Below are 19,903 nucleotides of genomic sequence, written 5' to 3'. Positions count from 1 at the left end.
AGTCTTGAGGGTTTTTGTGTTTATTGTCTGTGATTAGAGTTCGTCTTCAGAGTAACCTGCCTCTTGCTCTTTACCCCTCAGTATTCAGCCTACATCTGGTATACTGATGTGGATAAAAATGAGTACATGTGAGTGTACAGGTGCACACGCTTGTGTGTATGTGCTGTGAAGGTGTGTGTTCTCTCACTGGTAGAGAAAAGGGTGTGCACGGCACGCGTGGCATTGAAGGAGGGGAGCTCCAGGCACTGAGCCAGGCAGGCCAGGGTGTGTCCGCGCACGGTTGGTGAGATGTCGGTTCGACGCCCGAACAACAGGTCGTGGATCAGGAACTTGTGGGACAGGAACGAAGACAGCTCAGGATCCAGACTCTCAGGTGTTCTCTCTGGCTGCTCCAACAGGATCATCACCACATCCACCGCAAACAGCCTGTACACTACCTACACAGAGGGAATCAAACCCACAGCAGACAAACATCAGGACAGGCCGAGATAAAAAAATTACATGTTCAGCCTCCCATGTCTACAGTCAACATGCGTGTGAGCAAGGCACTCGACTCCCAACAGTTCAAGTGGTACTCCCAACAACCACAAATAAAAGACTGTGGTTGTACTGATCAGCTCTCAGTGACCACAGGCAGGAGACCGTGGTTGTACTGGTCAGCTCCCAGTAACCAACAGTAAAAGACTGTGGTTGTGCTGGTCAGCTCCCACTAACCAACAGTAAAAGACTGTGGTTGTGCTGGTCAGCTCCCACTAACCAACAGTAAAAGACTGTGGTTGTATTGCTCAGCTCCCAGTAACCAACAGTAAAAGACCCTGGTTGTGCTGGTCAGCTCCCAGTAACCAACAGTAAAAGACTGTGGTTGTACTGGTCAGCTCCCAGTAACCAACAGTAAAAGACCGTGGTTGTGCTGGTCAGCTCCAAGTAACCAACAGTAAAAGACCATGGTTGTACTGGTCAGCTCCCAGTAACCAACAGTAAAAGAATAGTTGTACTGGTCAGCTCCCAGTAACCAACAGTAAAAGACCGTGGTTGTACTGGTCAGCTCCCAGTAACCAACAGTAAAAGACTGTGGTTGTGCTGGTAAGCTCCCAGTAACCAACAGTAAAAGACCGTGGTTGTGCTGGTCAGCTCCCAGTAACCAACAGTAAAAGACTGTGGTTGTACTGGTCAGCTCCCAGTAACCAACAGTAAAAGACTGTGGTTGTACTGGTCAGCTCCTAATTGTGACTGTGTATAACGGTGTGAATGTGAAGCAGGGTGTGACTCAGAAAGAAAATCTGGTACTTGGTCAACATTTCCCGGAGAATTAAATGAATAAGAACTCAATAAGAGCTCATTCCAGTCTTTCCATATATTCGCGCAAAGCCCACTACACAAATAAAGGTCAAGAAGTACCTTTGAATGTTTGGAGTAGTTAAAAAGCCACTTCACTAAGGAGACGTAGTCCACACTGGGCATCAGCGACATCAGCATGCCCACAGCCTGGGCTCCGTGGGTACGATACTCATTCTTCTCCACCATCTGGAGGATCATATAGGAGGTAATATGTCACATACAGCAAGCAGTGTACCAAACACAGGAAGTAGTGTGCCTAAAACCACACAAAAGGATTAGTGTACCACAAAGGAAGGACTGGAGTACACCCAAAATACATTACCACCTCATTGATAAAGTATTACAATACTTTGCAACTGATAAAAATCTACTACTACTACTACTACTTTCGGCTGCTCCTGTTAGGGGGCGCCAAAGTGGATCATCTGTTTCCATCTCTTCCTGTCCTCTGCATCTTCCTCTGTCACACCAGCCACCTGCATGTCCTCCCTCACCACATCCATAAACTTCCTCTTTGGCCTTCCTCTTCTCCTCTTCCCTGGCAGCTCCATATTCAGCATCCTTCCCCCAATATACTCAGCATCTCTCCTCCACACATGTCCAAACCATCACAATCTTGCCTCTCTTGCTTTGTCTCCAAACCGTCCAACCTGAGCTGTCCCTCTAATATACTCGTTCCTAATCCTGTCCTTCTTCATCACTGCCAATGAAAATCTTATCATCTTCAACTCTGCCACCTCCAGCTCCTCCTCCTGTCTTTTCATCAGTGCTACTGTCTCCAGACCATACAACATAGCTGGTCTCACTACCATCTTGTAAACCTTCCCTTTAACTCTTGCTGGTACCCTTCTGTCACAAATCACTCCTGACACTCTTCTCCACCCACTCCAACCTGCCTGCACTCTCTTCTTCACTCCCCGTTACTTTGGACAGCTGACCCCAAGTATTTAAACTCATATGTCTTCGTCACCTCTACTTCTTGCATCCTCACCATTCCACTGTCCCCCCTCTCATTCACACATAGGTATTCTGTCTTGCTCCTGCTGACTTTCATTCCTCTTCGCTCCAGTGCATATCTCCACCTCTCCAGGCTCTCCTCCACCTGCACCCTACTCTCACTACAGATCACAATGTCATCTGCAAACATAATAGTCCACGGAGACTCCTGCCTGATCTCGTATGTCAACCTGTCCATCACCAGACTCAAACTCATGCCATAAGCTGCTCTTTCAGATAAATACTAGTAGCTACTTGATATGAAGCCCATGGTGTTATGTCAGATACATACTATTTAAATAGTTAGGTTGATTTATTGATTGTACTTTCAAGTTATGCAGTTGGCAGAACGGGAGACGAGCCTGATCAGAGACAGACTGGGTGTGTTATGAACAGGACATGATGGACTCACCTGGAAGCAGATGTGTTGAACGAGAATGTGCAGGAAAGGCATCGCCGTCTCCTTCAGTTCCTCCACCACGTGACTGTGGTCACAAACACAAAGATTATCCACACACCTGTTTAAAACTGTTTCGATGATCACGATAAGATCAGGAAGTTACTGATGGTGTTGACCAGGAAGTGTGACCACTGCCAAAAAAACAAAACCGCCCCAAAAAACCTGGTTGAACCCAAGTTTTACTTATGATGTAGTACTGTGTTGGTAAAGGTCTTCCAGCAGCTCGCTCTATCATATCTGCTGGTCAGACACATCTGCTTCACTTCTTCACAATCAACACTACCTGCCTTCCTCTTCCTCACCTGGCTGCTGTGATGAAACGTGTACATTTACATGTAAATCTTCATGGCTGGAGTTTACCGTGAACCTCAGCATGTTTCAGTGTGTCGTGTAGCGTAGTGTGAAGTGACAGCTGTCCTCACCAGACAAAATGGAGAGCGTGGTCTCGGGCTTGGAGGACAGAGTGGGAGAGGGGGAGGAGGGAGGGTCGTCCTACACGATTCTTACTCATCATCAGAATCACAAACAGCAGCCTGTAAAATACCTTCCGCAACGACTGGTTACACACACACACACACACACACACACACACACACACACACACACACACACACACACACACACACAGACAATAACATGCAAATTGATAGCACAAAAATGGACAAACAGAAACACACGCGTGTGCACACAAATTTAAAAATATTGTCAGAAAGATAAACAAAGCTTGTATATGTAAATATTTATAATTTTTAATGAAAAAATTTTAATAAAAAATATTTATTACTATTCAATCATTAATAATGAATAAAATAATAAGTTATTAAAAATTAAATAGTCATTAAAATAATTAGTTAATTAATCGAAAAATAATTTAATAATGTAATTTAAGCTTGTATATGTAAGTATTTATAATTTTTTATTCATTTAATAGTTTTAATAAAAATTACTATTTATTACTATTCAATTATTAACAATAAAATAATAATTATTAAAAATTCGGTAATCATTAAGAATAATAAAAATAATACTTATTAATTAATTGAAAAATAATTGAATAATGTAATTTAAGCTTGTATATGTAAGTATTGATGTTCACCAGTGCTACTGTGGAGGATTATTAATGTGTGGAAGATTTTATTGGTCAGAATCAACCACACTATTACTCTACTGGACAACAGCCTGAAGGGCTAGCTTTATCCACAAGCAAAAGACAAACCCTGGGAGCATCCCAGTCCACTGATCCCATCCAACTCCATGTGAGTGGAGAAGATTCACGTTGCATTCCATTCAACCTGAGAAGTCAGGATTTCCAACACCCTACTCGGAATAATGCCACGGAACGCCCGATATCTGAATTCTAACTTCACACTCAGCCAAGACTTTTCTGAGGAAGTTGTCGGACTTCGTGAAGCAGGAAGACGAACACTGAATTGTAAACAGTTTGTTTTGTCAGTAATTTTGACTTTATGACACTGTTCTATCACTTCCACAGCACTGTTGTATTTATCTAAACATCTGCGTGGTAAGTGCTTAATTTCGTAAAATGTCAGTCTTTGGAAACTTCCCAATCTTTGGAAACTTGCATCTGTTTGGTTGCATGGTCCTGCATGGTTTCTCTAAGTAGCAGCGGTGAAACACCTCTCTCACTGGCAGATCCTGACTTACAAAGTGAAATGGATTGTAGCATCAGCATAGAGTGTGACGCTCAGATAGAAAATGAACACAAGTTTGAAAGACAGACTCTGGTTCCTACCTCATTCACTTCCCCTTGGCTTGGCGTGCAGAGCAGTCTGAGGCCATAGAAGGCCAGCCCAGGAATGCTGCTTATTTTACCAATATCTCTGCAGATGCAACGCACCAGTGTTACATAGCTGTTCATTGACCGGGTAATGTCTCAATAAAAACACAAGGATGCTAGTTGGTGTACTGCTTCCTCTGTAATAAAACAGTACAGGAGAGTGAGTCCCCATACTGGTCTTTATAATGATCTCTTTACATTGAGGTCAGGTTCTCAGCCTGCTGACTGCCTTGCAGTCATAGTCTTCATGAGGAAAGGTGTGTTTTTTGTGAGTGTGAGTAAACTCACTGTTTGCTAGTGAAGGTAAGCTCTCCGACGACTGGCTCAAAGTAGATGAGCTTAGCGAAGACCTGTAGAGGATAGAAATGATTTGAACACAATCTCTGATTTGAAAGGAACTCATTCATTTCACTTTTTATGACTGGGGACTTTTCCAGGTCTGTGGGAACTCTGGCTCTACACATAAGCACCGCTTTTCCAGGCCTGTGGGAACTCTGGCTCTACACATAAGCACCGCTTTTCCAGGCCTGTGGGAACTCTGGCTCTACACATAAGCACCGCTTTTCCAGGCCTGTGGGAACTCTGGCTCTACACATAAGCACCGCTTTTCCAGGCCTGTGAGAACTCTGGCTCTACATATAAGCACCGCTTTTCCAGGCCTGTGGGAACTCTGGCTATACAAATAAGCACCGCTTTTCTAGGCCTGTGGGAACTCTGGCTCTACATATAAGCACCGCTTTTCCAGGCCTGTGGGAACTCTGGCTCTACATATAAGCACCGCTTTTCCAGGCCTGTGGGAGCTCTGGCTCTACAAATAAGCACCGCTTTTCTAGGCCTGTGGGAACTCTGGCTCTACACATAAGCACCGCTTTTCCAGGCCTGTGGGAACTCTGGCTCTACATACTACAAGCACTGCTTGGTTTCACACCTTCCATGCTTATTGATTCTGGGTTACCTGGGCAAAGCTGTGGGTGTTCTCTGGTTTGTCTTGGAAGGGGAAGGTGTGAAGGATTCGAAGGAGGATTCGGACTAGGTGGACCACACCTTCTCTGATCTCCACTAGGTCATGGGTGGAGAGAAAGACCTCCTCCTCTTCCTCTGCCTCATCTTCATCCATCTGAGGAATCATGACAGACAACATTTCCTTTGTATGGTTGTGTGATGTCACAACCACACAAGATATGACATAGCAAACCTCATCTCACGCCAGAGTGTTCATGACGCTCTACCATATGACACACACTAAAAAGATCTGCAATATTTTCATTTGGACATCCATCCATCCATTATCCGAACCACTTATCCTGCTCTCAGGGTCACGGGGATGCTGGAGCCTATCCCAGCAGTCATTGGATGGCAGGCGGGGAGACACCCTGGACAGGCCATCACAGGGCCAACGCCCGCCCGAACACACACACACACACACACTCACACACACACACACACACACACACACACACACACACACACACACACACACACACACACACACACACACACACACACACACACACACACACACACACACACACACACACACACACACACACACACACTTATACCTAGGGACAATTTAGTATGGCCGATTCACCTGACCTACATGTCTTTGGGAGGAAACTGGAGCACCTGGAGGAAACCCACGCAGATACGGGGAGAACATGCAAACTCCACATAGAGGACGACCCGGGACGACCCCCAAGGTTGGACTACCCCGGGGCTAGAACCCAGGACATTCCTGCTGCGAGGCAACCGCGCTAACCACTGCGCCACCGTGCCACTTCATTAGCACATGTTGTATTTAATTTAATGTTGAACAGGGCACCTTTATTTTTTTAAATAAAATATGCTTTAACATGATAATTGTCATTTTCTTCAATCATAAAATTATTAGATCTCCTAAAATACGTTGCTTGTAAAAGAAAAAGTGTTTGCTTGAGCCAGGTGAAGGCACGGTACACATGCACGTGTGTGTGCATGATCAGGATGGTACCACCTGGCCTTCATTTGAGCCAGGAAAACCCCTGTTCCAGGTCTGCTTTCATTTATAACTGGTTTCTAAGCAAGACTTGAACTGACTAGTGACACTCTCCCGTTAATATAGAGCTCCCCGTGACAAGCAGATACTGACCTCCTCCTGGTCTTTCCTGGGGGGTCTGGAGCGCTTGTCGGCTTGGGAGGCCTTCAACGCCTCCTTCTTCCGCTTCTTCCCACATTCCTGAGGCCAACAGTGAGACACCAGGTCTAAACAGGTGTCCAACAAAACCTGGTGGAACACCTGGTTGGCAATGCTGCCTAGAGTACACACACAAACACACACACACACAAACAAAAGGTCAGCTCTGGATAGACAAAGGACTGTACATGTGGGCATGATCATGTGCACACTACCCCTCACACACATACAATCAAATCATTGTGTTAAACACTACGATCATGAATAAAAATAATATACACACAATGGACATGGGCAGTACCTTATGCGCGCGCACACACACAGACACAAACACTCAAATGCCATCTCAAAGATGTTATGCCTTGTGTTGACCAGCATCCATCGGTCTAGGAGGGAGTCTCACCAGGTATGCCCAGCAGCAGCAGGTAGATGGAGGCAGCCTGCAGGGCACTGACCCTCTGCTGGCCGCTGGCTGTTTTACGCTTCCCTCCCAGGATGAAGAAGGACAGCTCTGCCACCAGCGCCTTAGGACAGACGCCGTTATCTCCAAATAATGACCAGATGTTCTGCAATAACACAGGAGACAGACAGCTCTCTTCATCACCACACAGTCCAAAACACACAGCTGTCAGAGTGCTACTGCTGGGCAGGTCAAACTACACATCTCCAGCATCTGTCCATCCCTCCATCCTTCTTCCATATTCTAATGTGTTTCTGTCCATCTGTCAATCTCCCAGACTCAACAGACAAACATGTTAAGCCTGTCTGTCATTTTGCTGTGTATTAAAATCAGAAAGATTTCATACAACACAATTCTGTACCCGCTCTCATACAAAACCAACACTTTCTGTGGACTATGTGGTAAAACAATAAATACTGGAGAAAATACAAATAATAGGCCACAATGAAATCATGGAAGTGCAACACAGCAGATGTGCTTAGCTGGTGATGCGGGAATGTGTAAGTTTCTGTGTAAGAACAGGAGCTGGTCTACATGCTCCTCTGTGCAGTAACTAGATCCCTGCACGTGAGACACCAGCTGCCAGTCATCGGTAAGAACAGGAGCTGGTCTACATGCTCCTCTGTGCAGTGACTAGATCCCTGCACGTGACACACCAGCTGCCAGTCATCAGTAAGAACAGGAGCTGGTCTACATGCTCTGCTGTGCAGTAACTAGATCCCTGCACGTGAGCTGGTGATGCTGGGATGTGTAAGTTTCTGTGTAAGAATAGGAGCTGGTCTACATGCTCTGCTGTGCAGTAACTAGATCCCTGCACGTGAGACACAAGCTGCCAGTCATCGGTAAGAACAGGAGCTGGTCTACATGCTCCTCTGTGCAGTAACTAGATCCCTGCATGTGAGCTGGTGATGCTGGGATGTGTAAGTTTCTGTGTAAGAATAGGAGCTGGTCTACATGCTCTGCTGTGCAGTAAGTAGATCCCTGCACGTGAGACACCAGCTGCCAGCCATCGGTAACAAAGTGCAGTTACAGTGACATAAGTTTCTGTAGCAATGGATGTCCACACATGGCATGTTACTGCTGTCCTACCCACTTCCCTCAGTGATTCCATGACTCTGGTGTTGGTTTGGTTGTAGAGTGTGGGTCTCGCTGTGTCGGTGAAGAAACGTCCAGATGGGAAGTTGTATCTCGGCTCCAACGTGAGCAGCATAGCGTGAAGCCCTGGTTCTCCATGACTGAGTAGGGGTGCAAATTGTTGGCGATAAAAGTTGCGACTGACTCTGATTCGTTTCGCCATTTCCGATTCTGGTGGAAGCTGTGACATCACTTGTTCAACTGTTTGTTGTGTTCCCATCCATCCATTATCCAAGCCGCTTATCCCAATCGGGGTCGCGAGGATGCTGGAGCCTATCCCAGCAGTCATTGGGTGGCAGGCGGGGAGACACCCTGGACAGGCTGCCAGTCGATCACAGGGCCCTATTTCAGCAGCTCAGCTATATTCTGTATTTCAAAATTCAATACCTCTCCCAGATCTTAAACCTCCTCACTAGATTTGAGCGTTTTGGTTGGTGTTCAGCATTATCTATATTGATAGTCAGCCCACACTAAACATGTTGTGTTACTCTAGAGATAACTATTCTTCATGATAAGAAACATTGCAATATTTGAGATGACTTAAGGTCCGAAACCATGCAAAAATGTGATGTGACCGTATAGTGTACTGATACTGCCCAACAATATATTTCCATAATTTTCCTAACTTTTCCTCAATTTCTAAGCTTGAGGATTCAATTTTGCACATTCTTTTTCTACACATCTCCAGATGCTGCAGCTTTGCATAGAAACCCTGACACTCACTTTGTGAGGTCCCAGAACATATCAAGTTGAATAACACACAAACAGGAACTGATAGTTCTGATCACGTCTTTGGTCCCCACAGGAATGTCCTGCACCCTGTACTGATGGCACAGGTAGCTCAACACCTCATCAGGGGCATCAAACAGCTCATGCAGATAGTAGAAAAACCCAAAGCGCCTACCAAAGTTGTGTTCCCAAAAGATTTGATTTTAGTTATCGAGACATAATCTTTTATGAGAGAATTTCGATGCATCTAAGAATTGATTTCCCCCCCCGTCCCGACTGTGCCCCTGGCCAAGTTGGTCCCCAGGTGCTACAGCTGCCCACTGCTCCTAACTGCACAGCTACGGGGGGTTAAATGCAGAGGATGAATTTCCCCACAGGGGTTAATAAAGTACATCCCTTAATCTTAATAATGTATTAATTCATGGTGTGCATAGTCTGTGTATGTCTTTAGTGTTGTTGATTTTTTTCTTTGGGATGTTGTGTCCTTGACGTTAAGCAGAGAGAGCCAGAGCACAAGAATTTCCCTGTATTCCAACACACATGCTAATAAGGATGAACTCGAACCTTCCTGTCACTTGTCAATTTCATGTCCAACACAAGGCAAAAACATCATAAAAATACTCGGAACAAAACCTCACCTGTGAAACCTCTCCATCCCCTGTAGACGACCCACTGTCCGTGGCGTAAGGCAAAAAGCACTTGTACAAATTTTTAAATGCCTTGTTGCCACAGGCAACAATTTCCTCCTCGATGGCGGTGTCCAACGGCTCTGCCTCCGTGAACTCAAAATCCCATATGGTATCCACCCAGGCTGTGGACAGGAAATGTGTTTTAAAAAGAAATCCAACAAATTGCATACTGGTAAAAGTCAGAGTTCCCTGGCAGTGAGTCAGCTGTCATCTGAAGCTCCATTTCTGTTCTTAACCTCAGGCTGCTGCTAAAATACACAATGAGTTGGGGACAATCAGGAATACAATATAGAGGATTCTAGCAATAAACTGGGGTAATGACAAAAAAAGAGAACATCCTACCCCAGATGTACCGGATTTCATTAACAGTCCGACTTAACCTAAATGAAACGTTGGGACATAAAGATTTCAAGAAGCCACGATGTCTCCGATCAACTTAGTTTAGCGATGGTGGCACTTCGGGCTGGGTGATAACACAATATTATCGTTATCATCTCCTGATGGTATTGCATCTAGCTGACAGGTAGATGACTTGGATTTGTGAATAAGACCAGATATTTCAGCAACAGTTGGGGGTTTAAAACTAGATAGTGAAGAAGAGAGGGGGACACGGAAGGCTGAATGAGATGAACTGAATGCAGTATTGTTCGACGAGCTCAATCGCTGATGAATATTTTAGATTTTGGCATTAAAAAAGGCCATGAAGGCGTTACACTGAGCAACCGAACACAGGTGAGGAGCGAGAGCGTCCGGTGGCCGTAAAATATTGTTTACCATGGAAAACAGGGCTCTAGCGTTCCCTTCACCTGATCTACTTACATTTGCATAATAAGACGGTTGTGTGTGAATTAAATATAAAGCGCTCTGAGTGGCTGTTGCAGCTGGAAAAGCGCGATATAAAATGCAACTTGATTGATTGCTTGAAGATTAAATATAAACTAGAATCTATGACATAAAATTTCCAACATTAGGTGTAAAATTTGAGTGAGTATTCGAAAGAAGGTTGAATCAGTTCATCTGGACACAACATGTACTGACAGATAAGTTTCATCCTCATCTAAGTGACCTCTTCAGTCTCACCTGACTGCAGGTACCCCCACCCTTATAAACAATACAGTGACTGCAGGTGTCCCCACCCTTATAAACAATACAGTGACTGCAGGTGTCCCCACTCTTATAAACAATACAGTGACTGCAGGTACCCAACCCTTATAAACAATACAGTGACTGCAGGTGTCCCCACCCTTATAAACAATACAGTGACTGCAGGTGTCCCCACCCTTATAAACAATACAGTGACTGCAGGTACCCCCACTCTTATAAACAATACAGTGACTGCAGGTGTCCCCACCCTTATAAACAATACAGTGGCTGCAGGTGTCCCCACCCTTATAAACAATACAGTGGCTGCAGGTACCCCCACTCTTATAAACAATACAGTGGCTGCAGGTACCCCACCCTTATAAACAATACAGTGACTGCAGGTGTCCCCACCCTTATAAACAATACAGTGACTGCAGGTGTCCCCACCCTTATAAACAATACAGTGACTGCAGGTGTCCCCACCCTTATAAACAATACAGTGGCTGCAGGTGTCCCCACCCTTATAAACAATACAGTGACTGCAGGTGTCCCCACCCTTATAAACAATACAGTGGCTGCAGGTAACCAAGCTCCTCTGTTGGCCATAGCTGACGTTATTAGCCCAGCAAGCTAAACACGGCGTTAGCTCGGCCGATCAACCAACTCTCCTACATCCATGGTAGGGATTCTACTAATCCTGGACTACTGCTAATGGAAGATGTTGTAAACTAAAGAAATGTGTATTGTACCTGGGGAAAGTTGGTCTAGTTTGAGAAAGCGCAGCGCAGAAATCAAATCCATCCTTCTTGTTTTGAATCGTCCCGCCACAACCGCCGCTTTAGACTCTTCTTCTGCGCCTCTTTCTCTTCCTTGCGCTTATTGGCGGTTGGCAAATAACGAATTGACGCATTACCGCCACCAGCTGGTATGGAGTGTGGATAGGAATGTCTATTATTTACGTTATTCCTCCAACCCCCCCCCCCAAAAAAACCCTCAAATCTTCTCAGTTAAATTAGTCACTCTAAGAAACTGAAAGAAGAGTTTGTAACACTCAGTTGAGTTCTTCTGTAGAATATCTACTACGTCCCGCCACAACCGCCGCTTTAGACTCTTCTTCTGCGCCTTTCTCTTCTTATTCCTTGCGCTTATTGGCGGTTGGCAAATAACGAATTGATGCATTACCGCCACCAGCTGGTATGGAGTGTGGATCAGAATGTCTATTATTTACGTTATCCCCCCCCCAAAAAAACCCTCAAATCTTCTCAATTAAATTAGTCACTCTAAGAAACTAAAAGAAGAGTTTGTAACAACTAAGTTGAGTTCTTCAGTAGAATATCTACTAAATTAAATTGTACTTTTATTTTCCTGAGATTTTGAGTCAGACGCCTTCTTTCTGCCTTCTGCTCCTCCTCACCCTCGTCTCCTTCTTCGTCTTTGTCGCCTTCTTCTACGTCTTCTTCGTTATATTGGTGGGTGTCAAACAGCTTTTTGGTGCATCACCCCCCACTGACTGATCTGGAGTGCGAGTTACAGCGCTACCCTCCAACACTTCTACCAAACAAAGAATACAACCACAACGACAAACACATTAGACATAATCAAGTAAATGAAAGCAACCAAATTAAATAGACAAATAAATAAGCAATACCAATCTACTACTACTACCACCAAATTCGGCTGCTCCCGTTAGGGGGCGCGACATCGGATCATCCGTCTCCATCTCTTCCTGTCCTCTGTCACACCAGCCACCTGCATGTCCTCCCTCACCACACCCATAAACCTCCTCTTTGTCCTTCCTCTTCTCCTCTTCCCTGGCAGCTCCATGTTCAGCATCCTTCTCCCAGTATACCCAGCATCTCTCCTCCACACATGTCCAAACCATCTTCTAGATGTTTCTGGTCCTCATTGTTTAATGATATATAGGGGAAGAAAGCATGGACAGTCTGTGATCAATACTGTGTCAATAACCAGTTTAAGGAAGGGATCAGTTTCAAGATGTTGCATTAAACTCATGCGGTAAAGCTTGTGTTAGAAAGATTAAACTACATATTGGCTGCAGGTGGGAGTTTTGTGGAGTAGAAAAAGAGAGTATTAGCCATCTAGTCTTCCAGTGTGTATGTACTATACAAGAATGTTCTGGACTGATGGAGCCAACTTTCTAATAAAGAGCTTTAAGGTGAATATTGAAATAGAGATGTATGATGTAATGTTATATTTGAGTAAAGATAAGACTGGAAATAACATGCTGCATATCATACAGCATGTTATTATTTCTGGAAAATTCCATATTCATAAGAAGAAATGGTCAGGAGCCAAGCCAACTTTCCTGCTCTTTATTAATGAATTTAAACAATAAAGCTTCATTTTATTTAAGGTTAAAATAAAAAAGCTATTCAGACTTTTAAGTTACTAGGAGAATATAATATGCTGCATATAATGTGTACAACATATAATGTGTGTTTATATATATATATATAAACAATATTTCCATCGAAACTAATAAGTTGTGTGAGCTTACAAAGCTGTCCAATGTTCAACTAATGCATTTAAATAAAAAAGGGATATTTGAAGGCTCTTGATCATGAAATTAATAAATCAACGATCACTTAAAACATATTTACAGATTTATGCCCTTCCTACATCTACACTTCATTTAAATTCTCCATACTGCCGACACACCCAGCCTGCCCATCAGAAAATAAAAATAAATAAGCTGCTGTGTGTGATACTGCTGTGTGTGGTACTGTTGTGTGTGGTACTGATGTGTGTGGTACTGCTGTTTGTGGTACTGATGTGTGTAGTACCGTGTGGTTCTGCAGCAACAAACTCAAACAGGAAACACGCCAGAAAATAAAGAAATTCTGAGACAGCAGCTTAATGGAACACACACTTAAGTTCACGACTCCTTGTTCGCACAAATATAGGCAACGTTGAACTGCCTGGCAGCAAGGCAGCAAGGTAGCAAAGCACCCAGACATCCACCCAGTCACAGCAGCCCAGTCCTACCAGTGTCAGTCAGCCCAGTCCTACCAGTGTCAGTCAGCCCAGTCCTGCCAATGTCAGTCAGCCCAGTCCTGCCAGTGTCAGTCAGCCCAGTCCTGCCAGTGTCAGTCAGCCCAGTCCTGCCAATGTCAGTCAGCCCAGTCCTGCCAATGTCAGTCAGCCCAGTCCTACCAGTGTCAGTCAGCCCAGTCCTGCCAGTGTCAGTCAGCCCAGTCCTGCCAATGTCAGTCAGCCCAGTCCTGCCAATGTCAGTCAGCCCAGTCCTACCAGTGTCAGTCAGCCCAGTCCTGCCAGTGTCAGTCAGCCCAGTCCTGCCAGTGTCCGTCAGCCCAGTCCTACCAGTGTCAGTCAGCCCAGTCCTACCAGTGTCAGTCAGCCCAGTCCTGCCAGTGTCAGTCAGCCCAGTCCTGCCAGTGTCAGTCAGCCCAGTCCTGCCAATGTCAGTCAGCCCAGTCCTACCAGTGTCAGTCAGCCCAGTCCTGCCAGTGTCAGTCAGCCCAGTCCTGCCAGTGTCAGTCAGCCCAGTCCTGCCAATGTCAGTCAGCCCAGTCCTACCAGTGTCAGTCAGCCCAGTCCTGCCAGTGTCAGTCAGCCCAGTCCTGCCAGTGTCAGTCAGCCCAGTCCTGCCAGTGTCAGTCAGCCCAGTCCTGCCAGTGTCAGTCAGCCCAGTCCTGCCAGTGTCAGTCAGCCCAGTCCTGCCAGTGTCAGTCAGCCCAGTCCTGCCAATGTCAGTCAGCCCAGTCTTACCAGTGTCAGTCAGCCCCATTCTGCCAGTGTCAGTCAGCCCAGTCCTGCCAGTGTCAGTCAGCCCAGTCCTACCAGTGTCAGTCAGCCCAGTCCTACCAGTGTCAGTCAGCCCAGTCCTGCCAGTGTCAGTCAGCCCAGTCCTACCAGTGTCAGTCAGCCCAGTCCTGCCAGTGTCAGTCAGCCCAGTCCTGCCAGTGTCAGTCAGCCCAGTCCTGCCAGTGTCAGTCAGCCCAGTCCTACCAGTGTCAGTCAGCCCAGTCCTACCAGTGTCAGTCAGCCCAGTCCTGCCAGTGTCAGTCAGCCCAGTCCTACCAGTGTCAGTCAGCCCAGTCCTGCCAGTGTCAGTCAGCCCAGTCCTGCCAGTGTCAGTCAGCCCAGTCCTGCCAGTGTCAGTCAGCCCAGTCCTACCAGTGTCAGTCAGCCCAGTCCTACCAGTGTCAGTCAGCTGGTTAAAACATGACAAGAAATATTTTCAACTTTAACAAAAAGAATCGCGTGAGAAAACAGCTCACCACTAGGGGGAGTGTTCAGGGGGAAGGGCATTTTAAAGGGCCGTGGTTATACAAAGTAATCCAACTAGCGCCCTGTTCTGACTGCAGTTCTCGGTTGTCCTGTTTGTTCGTCCAGGCAGGTTTTCCTGTCCAGCGGCAGACCGCTCTCTCTTCCCAGCCCACCAACGTGTAAGCCAGCGGTCTGGGGCACCGGGTCTTCTGGAGCCTCCTTTCCAGCTCCTCCTCATCCGACTGGCTGTCGGTGTCTGACTTCCTGGTCTTGGCATAGACGGAGGTCTTGTCATAGTAGTGGTAGTGGCAGAAGAGTCAGGGATTCTGGGGGCCACTGGGGACGGAGGATTTCTCGACGGGATTCTTGATGTGGTGGAGGTGCTCACGGGCATTGTTGATGGCGTTGTTGTCCTCGGGGGAGGGCGTCATTGCACATGGGGGCTGGACGTTGACCCCGGTGTGGGAACTCTGCTTCCGATGCTGCCTCACGCAGCACGGCAAGGCCGAAGCCACCATCAACACCCAGACAACAATCGCTATGGAAACCAACAGCAGCATCAGTTGATCTGCCAAACAGAGAGAGGAGGGTAAGTAACAGAACATCCATCCATCCACTATCCAAATCGCTTATCCTGCTCTCAGGGTCACGGGGATGCTGGAGCCTATCCCAGCTTTGTGGCTGCTGGTCAGACTGTAAGATTTCCCTGCGAGAGCCCCCTGGAGGCTAGTGTGTGATTTGTGGTGTGGGGCTATACAAGTAAATCTGACTCGACTCCTGCGACTTGCGACTGACATCTTATTTGTTCAGACATTTTACAGACCAAGTTATAGTGGATTAATAATCACGAGACTAATCTACGACAGAAATCCTCTGCAGTTTTGCAGGCCTTCCTGGTCCGGCGGGCTCGTGAGGTGATTTCCTCGCCTGCGGTCGGCCTTTAAGTCCGCTCGTTGTGCGTGTAAGCGACACACTAAGGCTGCCACGGTGCCACACCTTTACAGTCACATCATCACCATAAACCATGACGACCAGCGCCAACAGGGTGCAGGCGGGCTGCTCACCGATCAGGCAGGTCTTACCCGTCCATTGGGGGGGGGGGGGCAAGTACACCTGGACCCGTTAGCCAAATCCAGGCAGGTTCCTCCATGACTGCAGGGGGCTGTCACACACTCGTACATCAGACATCAGATCCTCCTTTTCTCACCACCCGGTTAGTGCTGCTTGCACTAGCCCACCCTCTGCACCCTCCCTCACCTCTCCACGTCCCACCTTATCCCACCCTCTGCACCCTCCCTCACCTCTCCACGTCCCACCCTATCCCACCCTCTGCACCCTCCCTCACCTCTCCACGTCCCACCCTATCCCACCCTCTGCACCCTCCCTCACCTCTCCACGTCCCACCCTATCCCACCCTCTGCACCCTCCCTCACCTCTCCACGTCCCACCTTATCCCACCCTCTGCACCCTCCCTCACCTCTCCACGTCCCACCTTATCCCACCCTCTGCACCCTCCCTCACCTCTCCACGTCCCACCCTAGCCCACCCTCTGCACCCTCCCTCACCTCTCCACGTCCCACCTTATCCCACCCTCTGCACCCTCCCTCACCTCTCCACGTCCCACCCTAGCCCACCCTCTGTACCCTCCCTCACCTCTCCACGTCCCACCTTATCCCACCCTCTGCACCCTCCCTCACCTCTCCACGTCCCACCTTATCCCACCCTCTGCACCCTCCCTCACCTCTCCACGTCCCACCCTATCCCACCCTCTGCACCCTCCCTCACCTCTCCACGTCCCACCCTATCCCACCCTCTGCACCCTCCCCCACCTCTCCACGTCCCACCCTAGCCCACCCTCTGCACCCTCCCCCACCTCTCCACGTCCCACCTTATCCCACCCTCTGCACCCTCCCCCACCTCTCCACGTCCCACCTTATCCCACCCTCTGCACCCTCCCTCACCTCTCCACGTCCCACCCTATCCCACCCTCTGCACCCTCCCTCACCTCTCCACGTCCCACCCTAGCCCACCCTCTGCACCCTCCCTCACCTCTCCACGTCCCACCCTAGCCCACCCTCTGCACCCTCCCTCACCTCTCCACGTCCCACCTTATCCCACCCTCTGCACCCTCCCTCACCTCTCCACGTCCCACCCTAGCCCACCCTCTGCACCCTCCCTCACCTCTCCACGTCCCACCCTAGCCCACCCTCTGCACCCTCCCTCACCTCTCCACGTCCCACCCTATCCCACCTCGCTCCCCTCTCCCCCGACGAGGTCCTCAACCTCATCACATCCAGTCGCCCCACCACATGCTCCCTTGACCCGGTCCCCTCCCCTCTTCTTCAGTCTATAGCACCTGAACACCTTTCCTTTCTGACCCACCTCATCAACACCTCCCTCCAGGCAGGATGCTTTCCATCTGCCTTCGAGAGTGCTAGAGTCACCCCCCCCCCTTCTCAAGAAACCATCACTTAACCCCTCTGACGTCAAAAACTACAGACCAGTTTCCCTACTACCCTGTTACTTGTTCTTACCACTTATTGTATTCACTCATTAAAACACAAAATCTTTTTCTTGTACTTTTACTTTAGCACTGGTTTTGCTCTTAGATGCTTGTTTAGACGCTCTTATGACCTCTGATGACCAGTAGTTCTCCTGATCTCCTACGTTACATGATGCTCTTATTGTAAGTCGCTTTGGATAAAAGCATCGGCTAACTGGAATGTAATGGGGAGAGAGAGACAGGTAGAGGGAGAGGGGGGGAGAGAGATAGGGGGAGAGAGAGACAGGTAGAGGGAGAGAGGGGGAGATCCAGTTGTGTGAAAGGTTGAAGGACGTTCTCCTTTTGGTGGTTTTGTCATTAGTTACGGTGACGTGTCCGGTGTGGTGGCAGACTTGGTGATAAAGAAAGTAGTCAGTCTTGTCTCTCTGAGCAAGTTTAATTCACACAAAATCCCACGTACGTGGTCTCAGTCTCGCCGAGGCAAGAGCGAGCCAAGAGCATTAGACACATGAGTTTTTACAGGGTGAGACAGACAACCTTCATATCAGGATGGAATGTGGTTTTCTGCTGACACCAGACAAAGGGAGCAGCCCCCCCCCATCCCCCATCTGCAGGCTACTCCCCCTTCTGCCAAGGCCACGTACCAGCCATCCTTGTTGTGGGGGAGAGCACTTCTAGACCCTGTTTACACTCGGTTTTAAAATGCGTTTTGGGTGATCGGATCACGAGTGGACAGCGAGACACGTCGCCGTTCACACCTGTGTGTGTATCATGCGTCTCCAAACGCGTCCTGCTGACCACTTGTGGTCAGATTTCATTACTCCGAAGAAGAAGAAGAGGACGATTCCCTGTTACATCCTTGTCGGGGATACATCTGGATGCATTAGTGTTTACACTGCAAAAGATATGTGGTCGAATTCATCCCAGACCACCTGGGCAAGTGGTTCGAGCACGCCGTTCACCAAACGTTCTGGTGGTCGTTTACGCTTGTATTTAGCGCTGCCCACTTGTGATCCGATCACACAAAAAAAACCCCCACATTTTTAAACCAAGTGTAAACGGGGTCCTAGACTAAGGGAAACATGGACAAAGCAGCCACTGCCTCAGCACCAAGGACACAGCGACAGCGGCGGGAGGGTCAGTTGTAGGCAAAACACAGGTCATATGTAAAAACATGTGGGCAGTACGTGATGTCCAACTAGAAACAAGTGGCTCTGTTTGTCTCAGTACCAAGGTACAGCAGAACCTGTATAAGCTTGTCTTTTTCCATTACCCCCCCCCCCCCATGATCATATCATGCTCACAAAAAAAAAGAGCTACATCCTGGGGAACCTCTTGCCTCACACAGAGTGGCTGTGAGGCCGGTCTGTCAGCTACAAGTCCACTGAAATAATTCACATTTACATCAGAAACACTCCATGTGAACTCAGCAGTCAGACAGAAGTCACGACCGTCCCACATCCTCTCCAGCCAAACGTCTCACCTCCTCACCCTTCACCAGTGGCGGCTGGCCAGTACAGGGAGCTGGGGCGCCGCCCCCCTTCAAACATCAAGAGACGAAAATCGACTTAAACGTCCATCCATCCGGGTCCGCGGTGGGGTAGCGGTCTAAGCATCGGCTTTGTGTGGATGCAGTTGCCCACTGGGGACCGGGGTTCGCGCCCCGGTCTCGTCAGATCCGACTATGGCCGGACTCGGTGAAGCAGCAGTCATTGGCAGCGCTGTCTTGGGGAGGGGGGCGGAGTCGGCTTGTGTTTGTCATATGACTGCGTGTGTGTGTGGGGGGGAAAGCAGTGGTTCGGCCTGGAGTCGCCTTGTCACGAAAGTGGGGAGGCGTCTCCTTCCAGACTGCCGGCCGGAGAGACACGGCTGGCGAACGCATGATGCAGTACGAGGTGGGTGTTTGAATTAAAATAGGGATCGATTGGCCACTAAATTGGGAGAAAAAGGGGAAAAATCAGAAATAAATGTAAAAAAAATGTACATATGACTAAAATTATAGACTGCTGCATTCTTTGTAAGTGGGCAAACCTACAAAATCAGAAGTAAACACCCCTGAATCTAGAAAAATACATATATACACACACGCACACACGTTCACACCACAACGGCCGGGATTTCACCCCTACCGAAAACGACCAGGGGCGGTCAAAATGACGGGCGGTTTTTAAACTCTATATTCTGTCAAGATAAACACCCAACTGACATATTAATACCTTACACGTGTTAGCGTGTCTGTTAGGAAGCTACCTGACACCAAAATGAACATTTTAACAACTTTAATACCAT

The 19,903-nt window shown here is 47.8% G+C and overlaps 1 protein-coding gene across 1 annotated transcript in view; it reads right to left on the bottom strand.

The window, feature by feature from the left end:
* ncapd3 (non-SMC condensin II complex, subunit D3) overlaps window positions 1-11,661 on the bottom strand; it is a 53,171-nt gene extending 41,510 nt beyond the window's left edge. Inside the window, exons 1-11 of the mRNA XM_056280743.1 lie at window positions 11,610-11,661; window positions 9,736-9,899; window positions 7,169-7,331; window positions 6,721-6,884; window positions 5,548-5,709; window positions 4,881-4,942; window positions 4,548-4,635; window positions 3,217-3,350; window positions 2,747-2,819; window positions 1,399-1,524; window positions 188-437 (exon numbers count right to left, since the gene is read on the bottom strand). Of these exons, the coding sequence (XP_056136718.1) occupies window positions 188-437; window positions 1,399-1,524; window positions 2,747-2,819; window positions 3,217-3,350; window positions 4,548-4,635; window positions 4,881-4,942; window positions 5,548-5,709; window positions 6,721-6,884; window positions 7,169-7,331; window positions 9,736-9,899; window positions 11,610-11,661 (1,438 nt within the window). The remainder of the gene's footprint in view (window positions 1-187; window positions 438-1,398; window positions 1,525-2,746; window positions 2,820-3,216; window positions 3,351-4,547; window positions 4,636-4,880; window positions 4,943-5,547; window positions 5,710-6,720; window positions 6,885-7,168; window positions 7,332-9,735; window positions 9,900-11,609) is intronic.
* Between the last annotated feature and the right edge of the window lie 8,242 nt (window positions 11,662-19,903).

This window comes from Lampris incognitus, chromosome 5 (assembly GCF_029633865.1).
Source record: "Lampris incognitus isolate fLamInc1 chromosome 5, fLamInc1.hap2, whole genome shotgun sequence".
Classification (NCBI taxonomy): domain Eukaryota; kingdom Metazoa; phylum Chordata; class Actinopteri; order Lampriformes; family Lampridae; genus Lampris; species Lampris incognitus.
The sequence above is the reverse complement of the archived record's forward strand: the minus strand, read 5'-3'. Positions and strand labels throughout refer to the sequence as shown.